This window comes from Archocentrus centrarchus, unplaced genomic scaffold (genome assembly GCF_007364275.1).
Source record: "Archocentrus centrarchus isolate MPI-CPG fArcCen1 unplaced genomic scaffold, fArcCen1 scaffold_32_ctg1, whole genome shotgun sequence".
Lineage (NCBI taxonomy): Eukaryota > Metazoa > Chordata > Actinopteri > Cichliformes > Cichlidae > Archocentrus > Archocentrus centrarchus.
Genome location: NW_022060260.1, coordinates 2374424 through 2400427, shown reverse-complemented (window position 1 = coordinate 2400427; position 26004 = coordinate 2374424). Strand labels below are relative to the sequence as shown.

Genomic DNA, 26004 nt, shown 5'->3' with positions numbered 1-26004 from the left:
GCAACCCTCCGTCTGCAAGGCGAACGCCTACCCACTGCCTCGAACCCAAATTCTGTTCAATTCAATTTAATTTATAAAGCACCAAATCACAACAATAGTCGCCTCAAATTGCTTTAGGTAAAGACCCTACAATAATACAGAGAAACCCAACAGTCCAAACAACCCCCTATGAGCAGCACTTGGTGACAGTGGGAAGGAAAAACTCCCTTTAACAGGAAGAAACCTCCAGCAGAACCAGGCTCAGGGAGGGGGGGTCATCTGCTGAGAGGGGGGACTTTCACACAACACTGTGTCATAATTCCAGTACTGTGACAACACTGTGAGCTGTAGACAGTTTTTACAAAACTCAAAGAAAATGTTTACGCTTCAAATCCTCAGAACCCAGGCGTACAGGTCTTTTCTACATTATGAGTCACACACATATTAACATCTTGTTCCACTACTATTTATACTGGTACTCGAGGCAGCAGTATTCCCCTGAACAATAAATGTCGCCACTCAGAAAAACCCTCCACATCATCACTGGTACAGGAGACGAGGAAGTGAAAGCAAAGCGATAATGATTTATTTTTTCCAGAGTTTTCTTCAGAAAGCTTCAACTTTTCAGGCTGTTGCATCTCCCTGTGTACGATCTGAGTGTCTCTGAGCTCCTGTACTGATGTGTGACTGGGACGGCAGTAGAGAGCAAACTGCTCGTACATTCATGCCTTCAACACCGGGGTACAACGAGCCAAAACGCCAAAGCACATCACGCGTTGGCAGCTGCCGCTCATGAGGGCAACAGTGGTGCGCAGAAACTATGTAACTAATACAAATGTTTATGTTCTTTAAGTCTGCAAGTGAATAAGATCATGCGGCATGGCTCTGGAGGGTTTAAATGAAGGGGAATCATTATTCTTTTCCTCTACACGTCTCTTTCTTCCGAGCTACATCTTTCCTAAACAGACTTGTTGATGTGAGCTTCAGATCTCAGGCTACATTTCAGAAAGAAAAGCAGAGAAAAAAAATCTAGATCAGCCAGAGAGAGGCAGTGCAGAAAAAAAGCAGTGCAGGAGAAAAAGGGAGAGGAGGGGGGCATGAAGGAGGAGGTAGTCAATAAATTTCCGAGGGGAGAGCGAAGGACTGATGAGGTGGAGAATGCTTCGTGGCTGTGAGATCCCAGCAGGGCTCGGCTGGGACTGGAAACTGTGTCAAGGACGACTGAGGAAGAGATGGATGAGTCAGGAGCAGCAGAAAGCTCGCGCTGCTGCACGCACACACATGCAGGATCAGCGTGGAGTCCGATTCCATGTCCGATCGCACCAACGTCAATTCCTCACTGATTTATAAGGTCATCACCAGCAGCCTTCGACTCAAGAGAGGCGAGTCGATATGAGATGCAACAAACTCGCCAAAAGACAAATCAAACCTCAGCAAAGAAAATCTTTACTCGTTCTGCCAAAGGTCTCAAATTCAAGCTGGGCATTTTCAGGTCATAACAGGAGAAAAAAGTCATCACTGGACCTTTAACCACACCCACCGAAACTGAGTCAGCCAATAAGAATTTTCACGCTTTTTTCCATGTTAAAGCTCATTTGTGTTCTGATTATTGATCCATCTTTGATTTAACTCATCAGGATTTTCTGCCAACCTCAACTTTTAGCCCAACTATTGCTGTCACATCAGATTTTCACTCCACAATTAAAGAAATCAAAAATTTTGTCTTATCTATATAATTAGCTTTATTAATTCACTATTGTCCCCATTAATTCAAAAAGTTAAATAACTAAACAAATAAAAATCACTTGGCTAAAAACATATGAACCTGACACGGATATATGCACGAGCACCAAACTGCAGTGACACAATAAGACGAGCGACACACCTGGAGGAAAAAAACACCTCTGAGTGGAGGGGCAGGGGACAGAAGCTAGCATTAGCTCAAACTTCAGCACTTCACTCAATGTAAAGCAGCCTAGCTGCACATGTGTGAGAGTGTGAGTCTCTCCTGGTGTCTGAGGCTCCTGCAAAGGCACAGAAACGAGTGCTTGTAGCAGCTGTAGCCTTCCTTCAGCGAGCCATAAAGTGTGCAGCTAAGCTGTGACTGCAGTGAAGCAGTTACTGAACAAGAAACGAGCTGCGATTAACTGCAGTCTGTAACCCTGAATGTGCGGGGACTGGATTATAAGAGCATTTTTACAGTGATGTGAATTTTTCATTTTTACCTCTCACAGATACCGTTAGTACCAGTATATCGTAACGGTCCTTAAAGCCAACACGGATGAACTGTAAAAGTGCTTAAAATGACAGAAAGACAGAAAATGTCAGTGTCCCTCAGTTAATCTTCATCTGATGATGAAGAGTTGGCTTAATGGTTGAAAACAGTTACTGTAGTGTTGATTTCAGTTCAGTTCTCAGCTCGTTTCCTCCACCAAGGAGGCTGTGTAGCATGTGTGTCATTCTGTCTGTAAACACCATAGCTGGAAAGGCTTTGAATGAAGTCTGATAAAACTGGTGTCATCCACCGAGGTCTTCAAGGTCAGCTTCACCATTTCCCGGAGCCTCCTCCCAGTAGGACATCCCGGAACACCTCACCCAGGAGGGATCCTAGTCAGGTGCCCGAACCACCTCAACCTTTCGATGTGGAGGAGCAGCGGCTCTACTTTGAGCCCCTCCTGAATGGCTGCACTCCTCACCCTATCTCTAAGGGAGAGGCCAGCCACCCTTTGGAAGAAGCTCATTTCTGCTGCTTGTATTTGCATTCTCGTTCTTTCGGTCACCACCCAAAGCTCGTGACCATAGGTGAGGGCAGGGACAAAGACTGACTGGTAAATCGACAGCTTAACTTTCACGCTCAGCTCCTTCTTTACCACGACAGACCGGTGCAGCCGCATTGTTCCTCTTCAATCTGAGGTTTGACTAACGGACGGACCCTCCTTTCCAGCACCCTGGCATAGACCTTAATAGGGAGGCTGAGAAGTGTGATCCCCGATAGTTGGAGCACACCCTCCAGTCTCCCTTCTTAAAGATGGGGACCACCACCCAAGTCTGCCAATCTAGTGAAAATGCCCCAGATCTCCACGCAATGTTGCAGAGGCGTGTCAGCCAAGACTGTCCTACAACATTCAGGTGCCGTTTACACGAAGCCGTTTTCACTGGAAACGGTGTCGTTTTGATGCGTTTCAGCCTTTCGTTTACACGATGGCATTTCAGAAACGATCCGCGTTTACACGAGGACATGTGATACGATGAATACGATGTAGTTCCCATGCAAGGCCACAAGTTGGCGTTGGTTTTCTCTTTGCAGTTTGTTTACGCAAGACGCGCATGCGTGGAGTGACACAGTAGGTAGTGCGGCAAATTGTTCATTACTTACAAAACGGCCAATGTGAGAGGGTTTGTGTGGACCGATGATGAGGTTGGATCGCTGCTGCACACAACGCTGAATTACAAAACGGTAAAAACACAGGAAAAGCATAAGAAGCACTCGTGAATCCGCGAGTACTGTTTATCAGTTTGCGCGTGCGCGAAAAACTGGCCGTCGCAACCATAGTGCGCATGTGCGAGTCGAGCGTTTTCAAATCACCCCGGTTTCAAGTGTTTACACGAAAACGCAAGCCGGTGCGTTTCTGAAACGCTCCACTCTGGACCCCGTTTCTGAAACACATCGTTTTCACTCTGTTGTCGTGTAAACAGAAGGGCGAAACGCATCAAAACGACACCGTTGTCGTGTAAACGCAAGGCCGAAACGCATCAAAACGACACCGTTTCAAAATGAAAACGGTCTCGTGTAAACGGCACCTCAGAGCCTTCAGGAACTCAGGGCAAATCTCGTCCACCCCAGGGGTCCTGCCACTACGGAGTTGTTTAACTACCTCACTGACCTCACCCCCAGTGATGGGCAAGTCATCCCCCTTATCCCCCAGACTCTGCTTCCACTAGAGAATACAAAAATCAACCATCAACCTGCTTGTCTTGAGTGTATTGGTGCCACATGCACTTATGGACATCCTTATGTTCAAACATGGTGTTTGTTACGGACAAACTGGTTTGTACAGAAGTCCAATAAAAAAAAAACAAAAAAAAAAAAACACTATTCAGGTCAAGGCGCAGGGAAGCTACCCTCTCCTCCACTGGTGAAAACGCCAACGTACAGGCAAGAAGCTGAGGGGATACAAGAATACCCAACCCAGCTCGCCGCCTCTCACCAAGAGCAACTTCAGACTGGAACAGAGTCCAGCCCCGCTCCAGGAGACTGGTTCCAGAGCCCAGGCCATGCATTGAGGTGAGCCAGACTATATCTAGCTGGTATCTCTCAACCTCACACACTAGCTCAGGCTCCTTCCCTAACAGAGAGGTGACATTCCACATCTCGACAGCCAGGAATCGGTCCGCCAGGGCCACCGCCCGACACACATTGCACCCGACCCCTACAACACCTCCCCAGGGTGGTGGGTCTACAGGAGGGCGGGCCCATGTCTTCTCTTTGGACCGCGCCCGGCTGGTCACCATGGGCTACTGCCCACCCACCAGACGCTCTCCCTCAAGCTCCCTCCCCAGGCCTGGCTCCAGGGTGTGGCCCCGGAAGCCCTATCCTGGAGAGGGTAAACAGTTCCCTTGGTGACTCTTCCGTAGATGTCATTAGATCGCTCTTTGTCTGGCCCCTCACCCAGGACCAATTTGCCATGGGAGACCCTACCAGAGGGAAAGCCCCCAGACAACATAGATCCTGGGATCAAACCCCTCCACCACGATGAGGTGGAGATTCACTCCACCAAACTGTATATTTAAAGTATTGCTCACAGAAAAATTATTTACTGTTACAAATATACTGTAGTATAATATTATATAATAAGCTCAAGTTATTCATGTCCAGCTATTTACAAATCAGTGCCTATTATGCATCACCTACTCCTACATAATGTTTGTGTGATCAAAGTAAACATCTGTCCTGCTGTTCTGATCTGATTTTTACTGCGCTCCAAACATGTTAAAGTACATTTAAACAAAGCAAAGAAAACAAAAGAAATATATACAAAACACAAAATATAATACTAGCCTCCTAAAAGGAAATAGTGCCCAGAGAGGGAGCTGCCTGGGTGGAGGTTTGCGCTCTCGGAGTGCTTCTTGTTTTCAGTTTAGTTTTCAATCGTTAAAGTATTAGTTTTGGTTTTTAATCACAGTGTGGGGGCAGCGTTGGTCAGACCTGACATGTAATAATTTCATGAGAAGCCCGCTAACTGACATTCATGCAGACATCAATAAACGTATTTATTTCATGTAACATATTTCTTCACTCGTAGTTTCAGCGTAGTTTGAATGAACTTTAATAACCTTTAAACGAGATGTTTTTTTTGTCGTTTTTTTACTCGTGTTATCAAACTTTCTTTTGCATGTCAGGACGTGTCGCCCTGGGAACGTGTCTATGACTTTACGTCTCGTCGTGTGGTTTTGTCGTCATTTGAGAGCAGTTTGTGTTAGCTGACGAATCGTCACATAGCTCCCGGTGAAAGTCCAAGTGTCGTAGTGCCAGTTTCTGTGTTTAGACTGCGTGGCATCTTATATTTGGAATATTTGCCAGATTTCCAATTCCTTTCCTTCTGCAAAAATAGACTAAGCACATATTTTTAGCAGGATGGAGCAGAGAGACACTTCTTGGATATTTCTGAATCGTGCTGCGGTACATCACAGTCAGACACCTCTGTGGAAATGGATGTAACGATTTTGACAGTCTCAAAGTGATTTACATTATGTGTAAGTTTGGCCGTTTTGTATCAGAGTCAGTACTGAGAACGACCTGTGAGCCCATACATCTGTTAACACAGTATCCTTCCTTATAAACTTCATTTAATGAGCTGAGTGAACTCCTTCATTTAAGGACAGATACTTTTACAATTTAGATGAACACGTTTCAAAGTGGTCTGAAAATTTAAAAGAAATGAGAAGATTTACTAGAAATGAAACAAATGCATCATATAAACTGGAGAAGATGAGTTGATGCCACTAAATACTCACATGAAGTTTTACAGCCTTAACACAGATTTTTTTCCCAACGCTAAGCACTACTGATACATGTTTCCAGCAGCACCGCGACACTTCCACTTTCACTGTTTGACAATTCTTTGAAGATCTCCAGCAACACAAACTGCTCTCAGCGACGGCACACAGCTTGTGACACGTGACCTGGTTTTTGGTCATTATTTCAATCCACTCTTCATCTTCTTCAATAGTCGTTCTCCTGTTTGTACAGTAGAACCTGTTTGGTACTTCCTTCTTCTGTTGTTTGTTGTTTAATGGTGGTCAGCGAACAGATTCTAGGTGCATTACCTCCAACAGTAGTGGCACATTACACCCTACCAGGTGTGTGTGAAAACAAGGGAAAAATATAATTTTGCAATCACATAAACTGTTCAGTTTTTTTTTAACTTGATGATTATTTGAATCTTCAAAAATCGTGCCCACCCTACTAAACACAGAATCTCTACTGTACAAGAACAAAGATGAAACTCATGCTGATCCTCTTGTCTGGTTGAGGGCTTGTCAAAAATAATAAAATAAAAATCTGCTGCCTTCCACCATAAGCTGAAAAGCAAACAAACGTCTGACAGCACCGAGATGAAATCGATATCAATCATCTGGCCATAAGCGAGACAGCATAACAACTCCAAAGTGCCAAAATGTTTTCTTAAGAGGAAAAAGCCGAGCTTCACGCAACCAGGCTAAAAATTCCCCACATTCAAGTTTTCTCTTAAAAAAGCAACATTTCCCAGACAGAAGATTGAAAAGGGGGGGTGGGGTCCTAACAAACACGTTTAAATATCTGAAGCCGAACACAGCAGGAGACAGTGCCATTATTCATGATCCGATGTGAGCTGCACTGAGATGAACCCAGCTGGCCTCTGCCATCACCCCGGTGTGGCTGACATCAGTAAAATCATTCAGTCGGTGAGTTCTGTTAAAGATCTGGGTCGCTCGTCACCGCTGGCATGCAGAGAGAGAAGCCTAATGCAAAACAAATGTTTTCATAAAGTCGCTCAGTGTTGAATCAGCATCATTCATTTCACTCCGACTGCTTTTTTCCTGTCTTTTCCCCCTTTTTTTCCTCCCCGAGGACTCGAACGACTCGGGCTGTGGCTGCATCTCTTCGTGCAGCTGCTTCGCATTAGGCCCCGATGATTAGTGTTTGATGCTGCCCACGTCTTTAACCCCTGTGACAAACTGTTGGCCTTACTAAGCTCACCATCAAACACCATCGAGCGCGCTGTGTGCTCTCCCTCAGCTGCAGTCGCAGATAAATCCCACCGCCGCTCGGGTGTACGCTACTAATCGAAAACAGTGACGAGAATTAAACAAAGGACTTTTGTTAAGGTACTCACACAGTTTCCACAGCTGTTAGCCCCAAAGCAGGCCGTCATTCCCACTCTTAATGGGACCAAAGTTACACTTCAAATCAACAAAAACACAGACACGGCAGATACACTACAGCCCACCGAGAAAGGGAAATATAAAATATGTTCATTACTTTAATAATAATTAGTCTTATATAGTGCTTTTCTAGACACTCAAAGACGCTTCATGCACTATTCATTCTCAATCATACCTGGTGGTGGTAAGCTACCGATGTGACAGCCAATTTGCACCTACGGCCCCTCCGACCACCACCAAACACATTCACACTTAGGCAATGCGGGTTAAGTGTCTTGCCCAGGGACACAATGACAGTATGCGCTCAGACGGGGACTCGAACCAGCAACCCTCCACTGCCACCTGTACTTTGACACATCTACAGCAGCGGCACTGAAAACAGGGGCCTGAGGTAAAAGTCTGAGGAAAAATCTCAAAATTTTTGAGACTAAAGTCATAAATGTAGAAGGAAAAAAGGGAAAATTTCTGAGAAAAAAATTAAAGTTAGGGAGAAATATCGCTTCACTTTTCAAGGTTACATTTGAAAGAACTTTAAATATTTGAACTCATGGGATCGAAAACTCATACAAAACATTATCGCTAACGTAACATTACGAAAATCAACAATTCTTGTAATTTTTCTTTTTTCCTCAATTTTATAACTTTACTTGAAAAGTGAATTTTTTCTTCCCCCCCCCACCACCACCACCATTGTCGCCTTATTTTGATTCTTTTGCCTTCAGCAGGCTTAATCAGACCCACCTGCTCTTAAATGTAAATTAGAAATAGAAATAGAAATCCCTTTATTTGGCCCACAATGGGGAAATGGGGACCGGTCTCTAGCTCTGAGTGAAGTTAAAGGTTGAGCTCAGATCTCCCCTCCCACAGGTGTTGGATGAGGTCAAGGTCGGGCCAAATAAGTTCTGCCTCACTAACCGTGGAAAACCACATCGCAGGCTACACAGAATCTGCCGCTTTGCAGTGATGTTCAGGGAGGTGATACATATCGCAGTAACATCCACGTGAAAGCCAGGACCCAAAGCTAACAGCGGAGCATCGCTTTGTTCAAGATGCCGTCCACTTCATCTGTCAGTGGTTTCAATCTTGTGGCCGTTCGGCTCACGTTCTGTTTTCCTTCCAACCTCTGCTGCCAGCTGACAAGAATGGTGAGCAGGCTGATGTGCAGTTACACATGACCCGCTGCTGAGATTTGGTGGGTGTGTCCACGTGAGCTTCTGCTTATCAGCTGAAACAGCACTTCAGCTTTATGCTCCTGATGCTCAAACAGGAAGTCATTCTCCAAAAACAGTTTCCACAGTTGGAAGAACACCAGTCACCTGTCGCCGTGGGGCAACTGTTGCTGTGATTGCTGAACAAACTGAATTACTTTTTAATAAACTATGATAAAAAAAAAAAATAAAAAAATCAGACTAAAACTAAACAGAAAGTCACCTTTGATAATGGAAAACATTAACAAGTTTGTTTTTCACCAAATCAAGACTGAAGCGAGGCACGGAGAACGATGCAGTCTCATTCAGAGACCTGCGTGATGTGGAAAAGCAATCATTGGAGCTTCAGCTGGTAAATCAGCAACTTTTTAAGAAAAAGCCGTTCAGATTTTTCTGAAAAGGTTTTTAGATGACTTGGTGACCTCAGTTTCCCGTTTTTCTAACCAAACGTACGAGGAACCCGTGACTCATGAGGCTGAACAGGTCATCTGCTAATTGGAAGGTCAGTGGTTTGATCCCTGGCTGCAGACTGAGGTGCCCTGGGCAACACGTGGAACCTGATGCATCCATCGCACGAGCAGCAAGAGGTTTGTGGCACTGCCTTATTTTTTCAGTGTTGCACACATCCAGCATAGAGGAAGACTTATTTTGATGAAAATGCTTTTACAGCCTTTCAGCTGCTTATTATCAATCTGAGAAGAGTACATTTGTACATTTGCCCGCCCCGCATCCTGTGACTCGCACGTAAAAAGCTTTTGTTAGTGTGTGAACTGAAGTCTCACTCTAACATGTGTCTCTGCTCCACAGGGCTCTGTGAAGCAGCAGCAGCAGCTAAGACAGCGTCTAAGGTTGCCAGGTTTGTGAGGCAGATGGGTTGAAGCGTGTAGACCAGGGCTATTCAATTAGCGGCCCGGGGGCCACAAACGGCCCGTGGACCCCCTTTAACTGGCCCACCCCTCGACTGACCCAACGTAAGCTGCAAAAACGCAATTAAATCATATTTGCTGTGAGAGTTTTAAAAATTCCCGCCCTTCCTCTTGTACTTGAACGCACCGCTTCCGGTATCGTAGCAACGCCAGCCCAGAATACTCTCTCCAAGTACGACAACCATCACTGACAGGTCAAAAACGTAAAATTTACAATGAAAATCGCCATTTTAACCCTGTTGGACTGATAAATGTGTTGATTTTACCCCAAAGACTGAACTCATTAAGTCAGCATTACTTTGAATATGCAGAAGAAGCTTTAATTTTACAGTTATTAAATGTTCACTTGGTGCAGTTTCTTTTGTTGAAATATTTAATGCACTGCCTCAGTTGGCCGTTCTAGTTCAACAAATGCACTTTTGCAAATACATATAAAATGTTATAGAAGACTTTACTGTTGCAAAAGGTTGTTATTATTACATTGTTTTGTTTTTTTGATTAAACATATGTGTGGTGAAGTTTGCCTTGTTAAAAATATTCTGGTCAAGGTTTGGGCCAAATGTTAAAATTTGCAATGCACTTGAATTATTTTGCTCATCAATAGATGATGCAGTATAAAGCCTTATTGTGAATTCTTTTATTTATTTTTATGATTTAGTTCAGGTGTTAGCATATTTAGAGTTAAGTCTCAAGAAATAATGTAAGTAGGGGTCTTCGGCCCAGTCGCACCTCAAAATGTTCAAATCTGGCCCAGAAGAAAAAGTAATCGAATAGGCCTGGTGTAGACTGTTTCATAAATGATTTGGCAACCTGAGTACTATCAGATAAACACATAAAATGGACGGCTGGGTAAATTACTGGAGTTTCCCTGACCTAACAGCAGAGCCCCAGGAGACGGTCTGGGGCTGCAAAAGCAGGAGAAACGATAACGTGAGCAGGTGTGATCGGCCATGTTCCCTTCCAGTGGGCGTGGCTTTCGCTGTATGATTCGTTTCCTTCTGTCTTTAAACGCAGACCTCTCCATCACAATTATCTAATTACTTTATAATTTAAGGTCACACATGAGAATGTAACTGGGTGTTTGTGACATGAACAACTAAATAGAAGATGCATGTAATAATAAAGCCACAATCATTTAAACTGCTTCACCCAGAGGACTGACGAACTCCAAGAATGATCCTAAATCACTTTGCTGTTAAAGAGGAGATGAATCAGGCGACTCCATGCTGTGATCGTTTATGGGAGCGCTACATGAAAATGTGAGCTGCAGGCTGACTTGATGTGGTAAATCTTTGAGACACAATGTTTTGGAGTTAACCTCCTGCAGGCGCCGTTAACGAGCACATGACAGGAGGAGGAGATACCTGAACGACAAGGAACGCAGCGGAAAAGTGGTGAAATGTTGTCACTATTCTGCTCATTTCCTGCTTCAAATTTTTATTTCTAGACTCTACTCTGTGTACTTTACAGGTTTTCTTACCACTGGTCTGCAAGACGACGTTATGAAAGCAAAACAGCCAAAAATCCCAAACTCCACCCATCCAGGTGACTCTCGGTGAGAGATGGAATAAAGCCCAGACACACATCCATGCCCACTGCCAATCACCAGGTGAGCTAACGGCGACATCATCATGCAAACTCCACAAACAGAAAGGCCTGAAGGAGGTTCACTCTGAGAAGTGACCAGAATATAAACACCAGACCTGCTGGTCTGTGCTGATACCTGACACTCACCTGGAAAGGGAAGCGTCCTCCTGAGGCCGCGTGAGGACGCAGGTAGGGTTTAAAACTAAACTGAACTCAGCTGAAGCATGATGGGAGGCCTTCATTTCCTGAGGCTGCTGTTTCCAACAGCTGGCAGGAAATAAGGAGGGAAGGCAGCACAATGCAGCACACACAGCACAGCAGCTGCTTTCCCTTTATCTTTCTGTTTTCTGTTATTCATTTAAAACAGCCATGATGGAGGGGGGGGTCTCACTGCACTGTCAGGACGCAGTGAGTCGCAGGCACACACACAAAGACAAACACAGCGCTTTGTCAGGCAGCCTGTGCAGCATGCCATCATGTGGTTAACAAGAAAATGATGTTTTCCACATCAAATGCTGCTTTGTGTGTATATTTGTGTGAGAAAGTTGCATGTGTGTGCGTGTGTGGGACCTTCCCTCTCCAATTACTTGCTCCAGCCGTCAGATAATAATGGGGGTTTAATCAAGGCCAAGCCTGGTGGGGCTTACACACACTGGTGTGCCGCTGGCAACTTCCTCCCTGCCCGCAGTCCACTAACAGGACAGGAATGATGGCTCCCACATGGCCCGAACACTCACAGAAAGACGGAGTATGTTTCAGAGATCTGAGAGGAACAGAAATTGTTTCCACCCTGCCTGCCACTGCTTCAACTTTCTGCTTAGTCATCAGGCTTCTCAGAAGAATGCACCGAGATCCCTGAAGAAACAAGCTGACTATGTCTTATTTCAACATTACTAACCATCACAGTTAAAAAGAAAATACAGAGAATCTCCTCTTCCCTCAGGAGGTTTTTATACTGAATCAATCTGCGGTGAACACCCACCAGCTCTTAATTTGCTGCATTCACTGAGTGCTGCACAGAATAGAAGAGCAGAGAGGTGGGGGGGTGCAGAGAGACAGAGCAAACCCCCCGATAAGCAAAGATTTAAGATTCTGTTCGTTTTATCAAGTTATTAAATCAGCTTAACCCTGACAGCCAGCAAACAGCTGAAGTTTGTTTAATTGTGACAAAAAGAGCAGAAGTTCAGCTCTGGAGCTGCTGAAAGGCCAGCGAACGAGTGCAGCAGGAGTGCAACTGATCTCCAACGGTTCTGTGCACGTTACATTTCTCAGCAAGAAAAGTGTGAAAAAATCATTTTCACCACTATGATCACTGATGGGCTCACGACTGAAATATAATCTCCACCAACAGGAGACTGTGGGTGTCTGTGTCCTGAATTCGGTCTCGGTTTCAGAATCATACTGAATGTTTCCTCTGAGTCAGCAGCAGGAAAGAAGAGTTCAAATTCCAGCACCGCTGCACTTTCTTCATCCCCAAACGCGTCCTTCCTTTTCAGACATTAACGAGGAAAAATGAAGACGCCTCGAAGAGAGCAGCTGAGAATCCACAGGTGGGACAAACAGACAGAAGCAACAGGTTTGTGTACAGAAAGCACCGTGTCACAGTGTGAGCACGACGAATATGATCCAAGAGATGTCAAACAAAGTACTACAGGAACAGTGTGGTGAGAGCATCATGTGAGCAGCGATTTATAGTCAATATTGTTGCAACTGTCAGTGTAAATGTTGCTGCTGAACTGGTGAGATCAAATCCTGGAGACTGTTTGTATAACAGTAAAAACCCAACTTTATGATGGCACATCACGAGGAGCTGAAGGAACCACTGAAGTCCCTCACATTCGGGCTGCGGGGATCAGCTGTCACATATTTTAATGTGAACCGAAGCGGTCATCAATACTCTCACCACACAGGGCGGCTCGATTATTCTAGATGATCGTCGTTCAACCATCACTGATGTTTGTTTCCAATCAGACTCCTTCAAACCAAAGTGAACTGTTTAGATCTGCTCTGCTTCTGTCACCATAGCTAAAACATAGAAAGTAGCTGAAGATTTTTTCTTGATTATTCTTCTTTTCACAGCCAATTTGTCGCGTGTCTTCCCCCCATTTCCTGTCTCTATAGACTGTCAATAAAAAAAAGAAGCTGCTGTGGCCAAAAAGTCAAATAAAATCTTCTTTTCCTGAATGACGGAAGCTGAAATTGTAACTTGCACAGAAATAGTCCCTCACATTCAGTGTTGCAAATGAACGCACTAAAAGGAGCGTGCTGATGTTTTCAGCAAACATGAACCCATCACATCTGCTACACGTATAACAGATCACATGTGAGCACTGAGCCGGTCCTGGGAAATATCTGCTAGTGACTGATGATAACAAGAAATCATTACCAAATGGAAAAGCAGCAGCTGGAGCAGATTTCCATCTGTAAACCTGTATGCTCTGAGCTGTCCTGCAATATGACAAACTGTGTCAGTGATAAAAGCTTCTCGTACTTAGTTTTATGTCTATGATCCTGCAGTAATTTACATCAAGTCCTTTAGTTTGGAGGCAGCATGGATGATGGGAGGCGGTTCAGCCCGAGAGCATCTCATTTTAAAGAAACTAAAGATTCTAAATAAATGAACGTGAACCTTTTGGACTGTAAAATTAGTTCTTCTGAACTGTGAACTCCGGCTGGGAGCTGGTTCGTTTTATTCGGACTGAACCTGCAGATATTCTAATATGATGTGAACATTAAGTGCTGAACAAATTTATTAGACAACCTGTCATAAACACAAGAAAACACAAATATTTTAGAAAGCTGTCAAAAACTTGTTTAAAACTGAAGATTATATTGTTCTTTAAGAGGAAAATAAACTGAATTCACATTTTATAGCCAAATTTGAGCCGGCGCACTGGACTCAAAAATTAATCAAGCAGAACTTTTAAGCACTAAAACTCATTTTTCTGTTCAGGAATTAAAGTCAATAACTGGAATTTGGCATCTTATTGAAAAAATAATAATAATGTGCTTTCCTGTTTTTTTCTGTTTTTGTAAAACTAAATTTGAAAATGTATCGATAACAGTAATAATTATATTTTAGCATTAAAAATAAATATTTCGGTTAAAGAGCTTGTGCCTGCTGGTGGATTAAACACAGTGCTGTTAATTCAGGGCGCCTGTGGCATAAACCCGAAGCTTCATCTTCTGTTGCAGGAGCAGCCAAAACGGTCTGATGTATCCTGATGGTTACAGAGTCGATCTGGACTGCAGCCGCTCCCAAATCCATTTACAGCCCATCTGTGAGATCCCTGTCAAAACTAAATAAGGACTGCAGGGAGCTGTGATGTGCATTAAAGGGCAGATCGTCTTATTGATAACTTCCTAATGTCCTAATGCACGCCTGCTTCATAATTCATGACAGCCTCACAGGAGGATTTCACACAGGTCAGACCTCCACCCAGCGCGCTGTCCAGCAACATTAATGTGAGGTCAAATCAATACTGCACCAGGTAACCATGCACACATTATGCAACCCACGTTATAAAGGGCAGCAGCTCTTTGTCTTCACACCGAACACAAATTTCAGTCCTGACAGTACTGCATTTTAAAGTTTTCATACGACTCTCTGCAGTCCTGTGAACACCCCCTCATCAGCAGCTTCTAGAAGCTCCTTTAGCAGCAATACGCTGCACTGATGGATTCCTGTATGACTGCAGATGGCCTCACATTATATACAGAAGCGTTCACAGTCCACTCAGTGACTGCAAGGTGCCCAAATCATCAGCCCTGCACCACCGTGCTGACAGCTGGTCTGAGGTGCCTGGGTTTTTGCTGCTGTGCACTATAAACATCTCCAAAGGACAACGTTTTATAAACTTTTTTAACATGCTAACTGAGGCCTGCAGAGTCTCAGATGGAGCTCTTGGGGTTTTCTGAGCATTGCGCGCTGGGATCGTATTAACACCCATGAACACTTCAGACCAGCAAAGTGCCAAAACTTGTGCTTGTATAGGGGCGCTCAGACCTGATGAGGATCAAAGAACTGAGTGCATTTGATTAGAAGCATGTGGATGCTACTTCCCCAATTAAATCCTATGGAAGCAGTGAGGGTGCACTTAGTTTCGCACAGAGTCCTGTGAAAACTTTATATTAAACTGTAAGGTACTGTTACTCAGTACTGTACTTTGTTGAGACACAGCTGCTGAGGTCCATAAATATTTTTTTACGTGCTATTTGGTTGCATAATATTTACAATATTTTCAAGATCAGGATTCCAAACTGACTTCAGTTCACAGACCACATGAACTCCAGTTTGATCTCAAATGGACCAATAAAATCATCCCCCAGCACAATTTTTTGTGCTGGGGGATGATTTTATTGGTCCATTTGAGATCAAACTGGACAATCCCAGCACAATCACCCTTCTTGTTCCAACATGACTGCACACCAGTGCACAAAGCAGCTCCATAAAGACATGGATGAGCCAGTTTGGTGTGGAAGAACTTGACTGGCCTGCACAGAGTCCTGACCTCAGCCTGATAGAACACCTTTGGGATGAATCAGAGTGGAGACTGTGAGCCAGGCCTTCTCCAACATCAGTGTCTGACCTCACAGATGTGCTTCTGGAAGAACGGTCAGAAATTCCCATAAACACTCCTAAACCTGTGGAAAGACTTCCCAGAAGAGCTGAAGCTGTTATAGCTGCAAAGGGTGGGCCCACATCATATTAAAGCCTCTGGATTAAGGATGGATGTGACTCAGGTTCATGTGTGTGTGAAGGCAGATGAGTGAATGGTTTTTGCAGTATACTGTATGACCTGGTAGTAAATACACTAGAGCAGTGGTTCCCAAAGTCAAGAGTGCTGCAGCCCACTTAAAAACTGGAAGATCCCAATGTCACTCAACATACACTCAGCATGATTCTGAATATAAAACACACACATAAGCAGACCAATAAAGACAGAGACAAGACTCCAATGAGCATAAAAAAACCCATCTGTACACGTTAGTGCTCAATTTTTACCTGCACCACAAAAAAAAAGCATTTTCTCTGTAAACCATGGCTGACTTTAGGCATCACTTATTGTTACAAGACTGTCATACAGCGATCAGAGATAAATATGTTAAAAGCACCTCAAAAACATCGTGCATGCAGAAATGCCTCTGGGAGTTAAAGGCAAATATGCCTCATTTAGAGTTGTTGTGTATAATTTGGGTGCACAGACTCTTTTAATACTCAGATGGCTGATAAACATTCAGTGACCTGTCAGGACACAGTGATGAGCTGGTTTTCTATCAGCCGTCTCACTGAGTTACCAAAGTACAAACATCTCTGCCACATGACAGGAAGAGCCAGCACCTTCAAGAGTCAGCTGCTTTTTGGATACCTGGCCAGAAATGACTCACAAGGAGTACACACACACACACACACACACACACATGCACGTGTGCGCATGCACGCACACACACACACACACACACACACACACACACACACACACACACACACACACACAGTAATCAATTAGTTGTAATGTGCATCTAAATGTTTGGACTAATGAAAGAGGTCATTCATTCATGAATATATTTCTGGTCTGAGGAACATAAAGCAGCAGAAAGAGCCGCACAAGATCACTGGGTCTGATCAATAAAGCACATGCAAATGGTGTGTGTGTGTGTGTGTGTGTGTGTGTGTGTGTGTGTGTGTGTGTGTGTGTGTGTGTGTGTGTGTGTGTGTGTGTATACGGTCATTTATCTGGATTTGTTCAGCTGAATCAAAGGAAGGAGGTAAATGGAAAAACCCACCAGTTCTCACAGAAACTTGGAGGGAATGAGCTTTAAAGCCATGATGTGGGAATCTGGGTTTGAGTCAGAATTTAGGTCACAAGTTTTAAGAGTGAGGTATGCAGAAGAGAAACACATGTCGGGCTGTGAAGTACTGTAGTACTGTAAAGTCACAGAGCTTCTAAATGACAAACATATTTGCAATTACATTACTGCAGTTCCCATTACTGAACTGGCCATTAATATCAGCCACGCTCATGAGTCTAACCAATGCTAATAATCAATCAATAATGAGTAATACCACAGGCTGTGTATTAAAGATGAATGAATGAAAGCCAGCGTAGGAGTGCCTTAAACCTGCAGTCTTTCTCCTGTCCAGCAGGGGGCAGCTACTCTGGTTGTAAAAAGGTGTCTGGTTATATAAAGGTCTGAGAAAATGAGCCTCCTGCTCACCTGAGCTCTAATTTCCTGATGGGTTTATGGTCTCGGTCACTATTTTCGAGTGGAATAAAACACGATGTTTAATTTGGAAGTTACAATCCCATCAGAGTCACAAAGAAAGGTGTGACAAGGCAGGTGTAACCATGCAGTGTCCTTATGTTTGGCAGTCAGATCCAAGCCTCACTGGTCACATTTGCTTTAAAAACATCCCGATGGCTCCATCTGAAGCTTCAGTGACTACAGAATGATCTCAGAGCACTCTGTCTTCACCTGAAGCCTTTCACCTGTCTTTAAAGTCACTTATGCTACAGTTACTGAGGTTGGGGACTGCCGCGCAACCCAAATGTCTGCAAGCTTTGAGCCCGGGTGATATTAAGAGTGCTCCAACATCACCGAACAACAGCTGCAGTACAGCCATGACAAACAGAAGAAACAGATTTACCAAGGACGTTTCCAGCAGGGACTTCATCCAGCTCTTCTAGCTCTCTGCCCATCAGCAGGTAGAGGTTTTCCATGGAACAGCAGGACAGGTGAGGTATCTCAGACACACAGTCCGAAGCACTGCATCCCTGTGGCAGCTGGCAGAGAGAGAAGGAATGAGCATCAGGACATATTACTGGGACTCAGTGTTTGGATTCCTATGCAGCTGCTATGCAGAAAGCAACAGCTTTGGTGATGCATCACGTCTGTATTACTCAAGCAGCAATCCCCAGCAACCAAAAGCTACAGTTCCACTAGCATCCAGCAGAGGCGCCACAGTGAGTCAGTCCCCATAGACTCCCATGTTAAACAGCAGAAACAAACATGTTTCAAACATATTTCTGTAGATAAATTCCCCCTTCATAACAGCTGTACAGGGGGAGGAGAATGTTTTTATAACCCACCAATTTGCATTATTAGGGGCGTGGCCTCTCTGACTGACAGGTGGATGGCGACACAGGCGGCTGTAGCTGCTAGCTGTCTGCTAGGCTTCACCTCAGCTAACTGGAGTCCCTGAACTGGACCTCTGGACCGTGTTTGTCCTGTTGGAGCGTTTTAGAGCATTTTCAATGCAATTATCTGACCAATAATACAGACCGTCCAAGAAGGCGGAGCTCCAGTTTGCTGAGTGAGATTCGAGGATTTTACAGTCAAACTTTGCATTCCCCCTCTTATCCCAATTCTTCTTTGTGAGCCCCTTTTGACCCACAAAGAAACAAGATAATATCAAATAAAACTTCACAATCCTTCACATCGAGGTAGTTAAGTCAACCTTTTGGCTCAGGTGGCTGTTAGAGGGACTGAAAGGCAATTTTATGTCAGTGTTATTCTGAAGTGTTGGAGGCTGCTGCTTAATCTTTACACACAAGATTATGCTTTAATGTTACGTTTATGAAAACAATAGTTAATCCAAGGAAACAAGGAGCCAAACAAACTGCAGGGTCATATGTTGGGTGGTGAGACTGGAGGCTACATCATTACACAGTGATGCACCATCACAAAGCCCTGAGGTGACTGTTGTTGTGATTTGGCACTATATAAAAAAAAACTGAATTGAAGTGAATAAATCCTCACATTAGTGGCACTGAATCTTTTACATTTTGACATTAAAGCATTGAGAAAATTGATAATTTAATCAAAAGTCTTGATTCACTGCTCATTCACAGCTGGAATCCTCTCTAACCAGATATTTCTGTGAAGATAAATGATGAGCACATGAGGCTCAGCAGAGTAACCTGCTGTCAGTCACAAGAATCTGAATCCTCTCGAGGGTCTGTGTCACTCACAGTACCTGTCAGTCTGTCACATCAGCTTTGCAGCTCCTGCTCTGCTTGTAAGAAGTCAGCATGAACAGAAAACTGATCTGAAGGCAGCAATCAATCTTCTTTTTAACTGAACCAACTACAGGTGTGATACAAAAATGTGTGCATCCTACAAACAGCAGGTAAGTGTGGAGCAGGTACTCTAAAGGTTAACTGGTAACTGAGGGGTTTACCATGCTCAGGCCCTGAGCGGGGTCGTACTTTGGTCCCAGCACGAACACTCTCCGTCCTTTCCGGACCACCCCGCTGTAGACACGAGCAAACGCTATGAAGGTCTCCTTCACCTCCTCTTCCTCCTCTGGCTTTGAGTCTTTTAGTGTCAGACTCTCCATCGTAGCTGAGAGAGAAACAAGATCAATTCCAAACTTGAATGCTGCATATTTATCAGCTGTGAGACAGCGTGGGTGGAAATGTTTTCAACTTGTGAGTGTGTCTCTGTGTGTTAGCGGGAACCATTCAGGCAGTGTTTATATGTCTGTTTGACAGATTCTGACTGTGCAGTCCGAAGGCTTCAGAGGTGTGCAGCTAGGTTCGAAACGCCACTGCTGCTCTGACCCATGAGCACCTTAATTTTTTAATGTCCCTGTAAATCTCCATAGGAGGCATTTTTATTTGGCATTTAATATCACTCATAATGGGTGTATCCACGAACTCGCTAAGGTGGGGCTTGTGCAAGAAGATGGTTCAGCACATTTTCATTCCCAGGGCATCGAGTAGTGCAGCTGGCGCCTCATCGACACGAGGCTGTGGTACAGCGGGTTTATGCAATACTGAGTATCACTCCCACTGATTAAGCGTCTTTTTTTTTTTTTTAATGTGCAGGGTTAATGTTATTAAGGGGCATATTTTAACCCAAACCATGATCTTTTTAGAAACCTAACCAAGCGCGTGGAAACAAGGAAAACAAAGCTCCCGAAGCACAACCTCCTGCTGCTGTCAGTGCAGACTTTCTCCCACTTTGACTCTTGATGTCCAATATTGCCACATCCTTAGAAACAAGGCAATGGCAACATTGTGCGTATCTCTGTGACACCCGTAGGTTATCACAGATTGGCAGTATCTGCCATGCCGGGATGAGAACACGCTGGAAGTTCTGTAGGTACCGCTGCAGAGGAGGTTTACTGATTAATTCCATTTGTTCCAACTGTTTTTTTGGTTTGGTTTTTTTTGTTTTTTTTGGGGGGGGGGGGGGGGGGGGGGGTCAGTGAACAGCTGTGTGAAGGTTGATGGGTCTAGCTTGAACAGTATGCATCGACGGGGTGAATTTGAGCTTCCTGGGCGAGATCTTTCTCCCGTTATGGCCAACGTTGAAGTTTTTGTGGAACTGACGCTGCTGACCGTCGCTCCACTTTTCCTCCAGAAGAGCCAAGCTAACAATGGATATTTGTACATTCACAAATACATATTTAATTGAAAATGGCTCACACTGCTCTTGTTACGTAAGTGGTGCCAACTCCAGCTTTGCTGTAAAAATGAGCTAAAATGCCCCCCCCCCCCCCCCCCCCCCCCCCCCCCCCCCCCCACACACACACACACACACACACACACACACACACAGACAATCATTTAATGAACGCAGACCCCCCGCTGCAGCCTGTGTCTCTAAGACTACATTTTCCTATGATGACACACTGACTCACAAACTGAAAACTGTGTTTAGAGAAATCAGAAAAAAGGAAAGCTGAGAGAATGAAATGAGTCAGTGAGAGACGAGCTCACCTGTGCTGAGTCCCGCAGGTTGGCCTTCCTGTGACACGCTCTCCAAGTGGGAGCTCTCTCTGTGGCTCTCGGCTGCTGTCTGATCTGCTGCCATCCTGTCAGCGTGTCTCTGTCTTGCCAGCTCTCTGCGCTGGGCGATCTCTTCCTGAGTCAGAGGTCTAAACGCAACAAAGCGTCCCATCACACCTCTGGATAATGCACTGTATTATTATCATTATTGCACTTTTACTGCACCATGCACCTTTTTGTTTTGGCTGTGTAGGAAAAAAAACAAACACGCACAGGAGGTTTTGTCTGCAGAACTGCAGCAAAGTACTGGGAACGGGCCTCTGGGATTACCCAGTTCAAATTTGGCAGCTCTCTAAATCCAGATCATCTTCTCAGGCAGGTCCACACAGCTTCCAGTGTGGCAGCTATTTTTAGATCACACCCTGGAAGTCCAATCCAACCACTCACACTGCAAACTCTGCAACACCTGAACTTATGCAAACAACTTCTCTTTCAAACTGACCCGGCCTTCATATGCAGGATCTGCATCTGAAAACTGCAGCTTTCACTGAGAGAATCCGTTTCCGACCCTGAAGGGTAACGGCTCACATGAGGAGGGAAACCGTGAGAAGCCTCACCAGTTTTCGAATCATTCCCCACGTCAGTGCTTCTAGTGTAACATCCTGAGGTATGTAAAAGTATTGGAGCAGCTGGTAAAGGCTCGTCTCTGAACTTCTTGGTAAATTCCAGCCTGGCCTTCCTGCTCTTCTTGCTCGTTAGCTGTTTGCATCTTCTGGTGAAGCCTCTGTGCTTTTGTTCATAACGTCTTCTGTGAACAGCAGACTGTGACACCTTCACTCCTGCCCTCTGGAGGTTGTTGCTGATGTCACTAACAGCTGTTTCAGGGTCTTTCTTTACAGCACTTACAATGTTTCTGTCATCAGCTGCTGCTGTTGTCCTCGGTCTACCTGTTCCACATCTGTTACTTAGTTCCAAGCAGTTGTACTGACTATGGCTAATGTTTGTTCCTGGCTCTGATAGAGTCTCCATCTTCTCTCAGCTTCACACGTCTCTGGTTTCATGTTGGCTACTCCTCTAACTATAAAAGGTGCTATCTTCTGAACTGTGGATCACATCCAGATGGGAATATCTGCAAATAAAAGCTGAGATGTTGATCTTTTGTCTCACATTCATCTCTTAATTTCAAACCCAAATGTTTTCAGTGTACAGCAAATATAAAGGGATCGGCCTCACTGTTCCAATACTTTTGGAAGGGAGTGTATATTTTCGTGATCTGCTACCACACAGCTTTGTCCACGTCCCAAAATTGAAAATCAAGGCTGAGGATTATGTTTTTGACACCCTGGCAGAGATCTGGTGAGCACCGCAGATGCTAAAGTGCAAGACGACAGGACAGACCTTCCAGGGTGGGATCTAAAAGTAGCAGTCAAGCTAGAAGCTGTCCTGAGGTGCACCAGAAGATGATCTTAAACAGGCCACATTCAAATCAGGTTCTTGATTTATATGGAGCTGCTCCAGGAGCAGGTCTGAGAGGCAACACGGCAGCATCCGCGTGCTGGACAGCTGGCAGAGAGGCTTCTGTCAGCACCTGGAACCTAATGTTCAGAAACCATTTCAAAAACATTCTCCAAATTCCTCAGATAGGAGAGTTTAAGCTGTAAAAACAGAACACAATCATCTCTGCATTAGTTTTCCTACATGACATGTGTGTTTGTGTGCCGTGCGGTTGGAGTGTTAGCCTATGTGTGCGTGTGCATGCCCTCTTCAAAAAGACCACAGTGACTATAGCAACACAGCTGCTCACAATAGGCCTGAGTGACGGCATCCAGCACAGAGTTCAGCTCCATGATGACAAACCACTTTAAACAGCCCATAATTTGCCCCTGACAACAGCGGCAGCCCTGCCGACTCACTGAGACTGATTGCACCTCTCTTTAGCATGAATTGGATATAAGCAGGGCCACAGCCTGAATGCAGGATTCTGACAGGAAACCACAAAAGAGCAAACCCCACTGGATGACGGCCCGGCCTTAAGAACAAATAAGTTTGAGCTTAAAAGTGAACGAGTCAGCTTACGCATCATATCCTCCGAAAGGGACAAACCAGCCAACAGCAGGCAGATGTTTAAGTGAAGGTTATCCATTTAATGTCAGGTTGACATCAGCCCAGGCCTCTTCAAACTTCTAAATAAACACTCCGCTGTGCAGCGCATACCACGCTTCCCATCACTTTTTTCCGCAAGAGGTCAAATCAGTCACTCGCTGGGAATAATGGGAATGCCAGGACCCGGTTTCTGGCCTCGCCTGCTGCGGTTATGAAGTAATGGCTTCCAAACACTGGAGCTGGATGATCGCAACCACAAGCGGACCTTTTCCCATTGTGAAGACGGAGGAAAAAGTGTGCTGGAAAATTAAACAATATATTGATATTAAATCTGTCTGCAAAGCACACTTCACCGCTTTTTACTGCTGAAGGATTTTTATTGAAGATGTCTTTCATTTTGGCTCCGGTGCACGAAAATGAAACTTAGCGGTGACTCCGATGATATCTGTTCTGACATTTGCATGAAGGCCACATAGTGAGATTCAGTAAGTTAAAGGCTAAATAAAGCTCAGAGCCTGCTGTTCAGCTGGATGGAGAACTTAGAGGTCAGATCAATTCAGCATAAAAATATGCTAAGACTGAGGGACTTAGAAGACCCCTTTAACTGGTTTTAAAAAAGCTCTTACATTTGTGGGTTAATGTGGTAAAGTATTAGTATAGTAATAAAAAAGTTTTTATCATTCTTAGTGTAAAAACAAAGCAGTTAACCCAAAAAACAAGCAGAGGTGGGCATCTTCCAGTCACAGCGTTCAGTGGCTCTGCAGCTCATGGGGTAAAACACTAAAGCCGGTTCGTCCTGCGGTAAAAGAAGTGAAGAGTCCACATAACGATGAGACAGACAGCTGGGGCTCGAAAATTGTCAGCTAAAAAACTTGTTTGGTAAGTTTTAGGCACCAAAAAAGAAGAACTGATTTGTTATGCTGAGGAAAAGATCAGTTTCCATTAAAATAGACTCAGTGATGAACATGACTTTCAGCCAGTTTTTGACTGGACAAGCGATCCATGACGGTATGATAAGACGTGAATGCTGAGTCACAGCACTTTGCAAAAATAAAGAAATATTCATATCGTACATATCAGACATTCTCAGACTTTATTAGTTGTCATTATTTGGATTGCAGAAGAGTTAAAATAAGAAGTAGTTTAATTAACTTTTTTGCCTAAAAACATGTTGGGATATCTACATTTTTACCTTCAGCAGCAGCAGTATGGCAGAGGCACAAATGCACATTAGAAAGAACATTTCATACACAGGATACAGTGCTTGTATTCTGCAGCATGTCCATAAAAGCTCTGGGTTAAAATTCATCCAGGGACCTCAGCTGCAGGTCACGGCCCCTGTATCTACATCATTTCTGCCACTCGCCTTCTTCAACAATCCAAACAGATGTTACTCAGGGATGATGGTTCAAACCTGAATGTATTTCCTCCCCTCTTCAAGTGAAATTCCAAGAATTAAAATTCCAGCATTAACTAACAATTTTTACCAAGATTTCCCCACCTGTCTCTCACACTGAACACTGAACAAGATGAAGCCACAAAAAAGCTTAAAAAAATACTGTGTTGTATACACTATATTACCAAAAGTACTCAGTCACTCATGTCCACAGGTGTATAAACCAGCACCTCGGCATGCAGACAGGTTCTACAAACATCAGTGAAAGAATGGGTCGCTCTCAGGAGCTCAGTGAATCCCAGCGTGGTACCGTGATAGGATGATACCTGTGCAACAAGTCCAGTCACTGCTAAATATTCCACAGTCAGCTGTTAGTGGGATTATGGAATCATGGAATGGGTTTCCATGGCAGCTGCATCCAAGCCTTACATCACCGAGCTCAATGCAAAGTGTTGATGCAGTGGTGTAAAGTGTTGATGCAGTGGTGTAAAGCACGCCGCCACTGGACTCTAGAGCAGCGGAGACGTGTTCTCTGGAGGGATGAATCACACTTCTCTATCTGCCAATCAGAGGGAGGAGTCTGGGTTTGGGGGTTGCCAGGGGAACAGTACCTCTCTGACTGCATTGTGCCAAGTGTAAAGTTTGGTGGGGGGGGTTATGGTGTGGGGGTGTTTTTCAGGAGTTGGGCTCGGCCCCTTAGTTCCAGTGACAGGAACTCATGCTTCAGCATACCAAGACATTTGGGACAATTTGATGCTCCAACTCTGTGGGAACAGTTTGGGGATGGCCCCTTCCTGTTCCAACATGACTGCACACCAGAGCACAAAGCAGCTCCATAAAGACATGGATGAGCCAGTTTGGTGTGGAAGAACTTGACTGGCCTGCACAGAGTCCTGACCTCAGCCTGATAGAACACCTTTGGGATGAATCAGAGTGGAGACTGTGAGCCAGGCCTTCTCTCCAACATCAGTGTCTGACCTCACAGATGTGCTTCTGGAAGAATGGTCAGAAATTCCCATAAACACTCCTAAACCTGTGGAAAGACTTCCCAGAAGAGCTGAAGCTGTTATAGCTGCAAAGGGTGGGCCCACATCATATTAGACCCTCTGGATTAAGGATGGATGTGACTCAGGTTCATGTGTGTGTGAAGGCAGACGAGTGAATATATTTGGCAGTATAATGTATGTTACTATGTCAAATCTTGAATCTCACAGAAAAGTGAGCAGGCTGCTCATCCAGACATGAAGCTGGGACACTGGGATGAACAGAAGGGATTGGCGGTCTGAAAGGGGATTAGTATTCCTCCCTCTGAGTGAACTCAGTACCTGTTGATACATGTGTCTCCACTTTGAGAGAAGCACTGTGTGGAAATTACACAAGTGGCAGAGCAGCAGTGACTCCGTTAATTATTTAAAGCTGCTGCCTCAGTCAGGATCCAATAATAATTAATGTTAAGAGTTTTTACAGGTAAGCCTTTAATGAGTGCGCTATCAGACATTTTTCATTTTACTCACAGGACTGGACCATTTGACGTGTTTTTTTTTTTTCTTCTACTTTACAGATTAATTATTTTCCCACAGCCTCATAAAACAAAAAAACACCTTTGAGTACTGGATAAACATCATGAATAATTAGCTGTTCCT

The 26004-nt window shown here is 44.4% G+C and overlaps 1 protein-coding gene across 2 annotated transcripts in view; it reads right to left on the bottom strand.

Moving 5' to 3' along the window:
- Positions 1 to 26004, bottom strand: part of efl1 (elongation factor like GTPase 1) — a 112604-nt gene that overhangs the window by 59063 nt on the left and 27537 nt on the right. For both annotated transcript variants that reach the window (XM_030724163.1, XM_030724164.1), the window contains 3 exons: positions 20854 to 21011; positions 19308 to 19471; positions 17775 to 17910 (listed from right to left, as the gene is read on the bottom strand). In XM_030724163.1, the coding sequence (XP_030580023.1) occupies positions 17775 to 17910; positions 19308 to 19471; positions 20854 to 21011 (458 nt within the window). The remainder of the gene's footprint in view (positions 1 to 17774; positions 17911 to 19307; positions 19472 to 20853; positions 21012 to 26004) is intronic.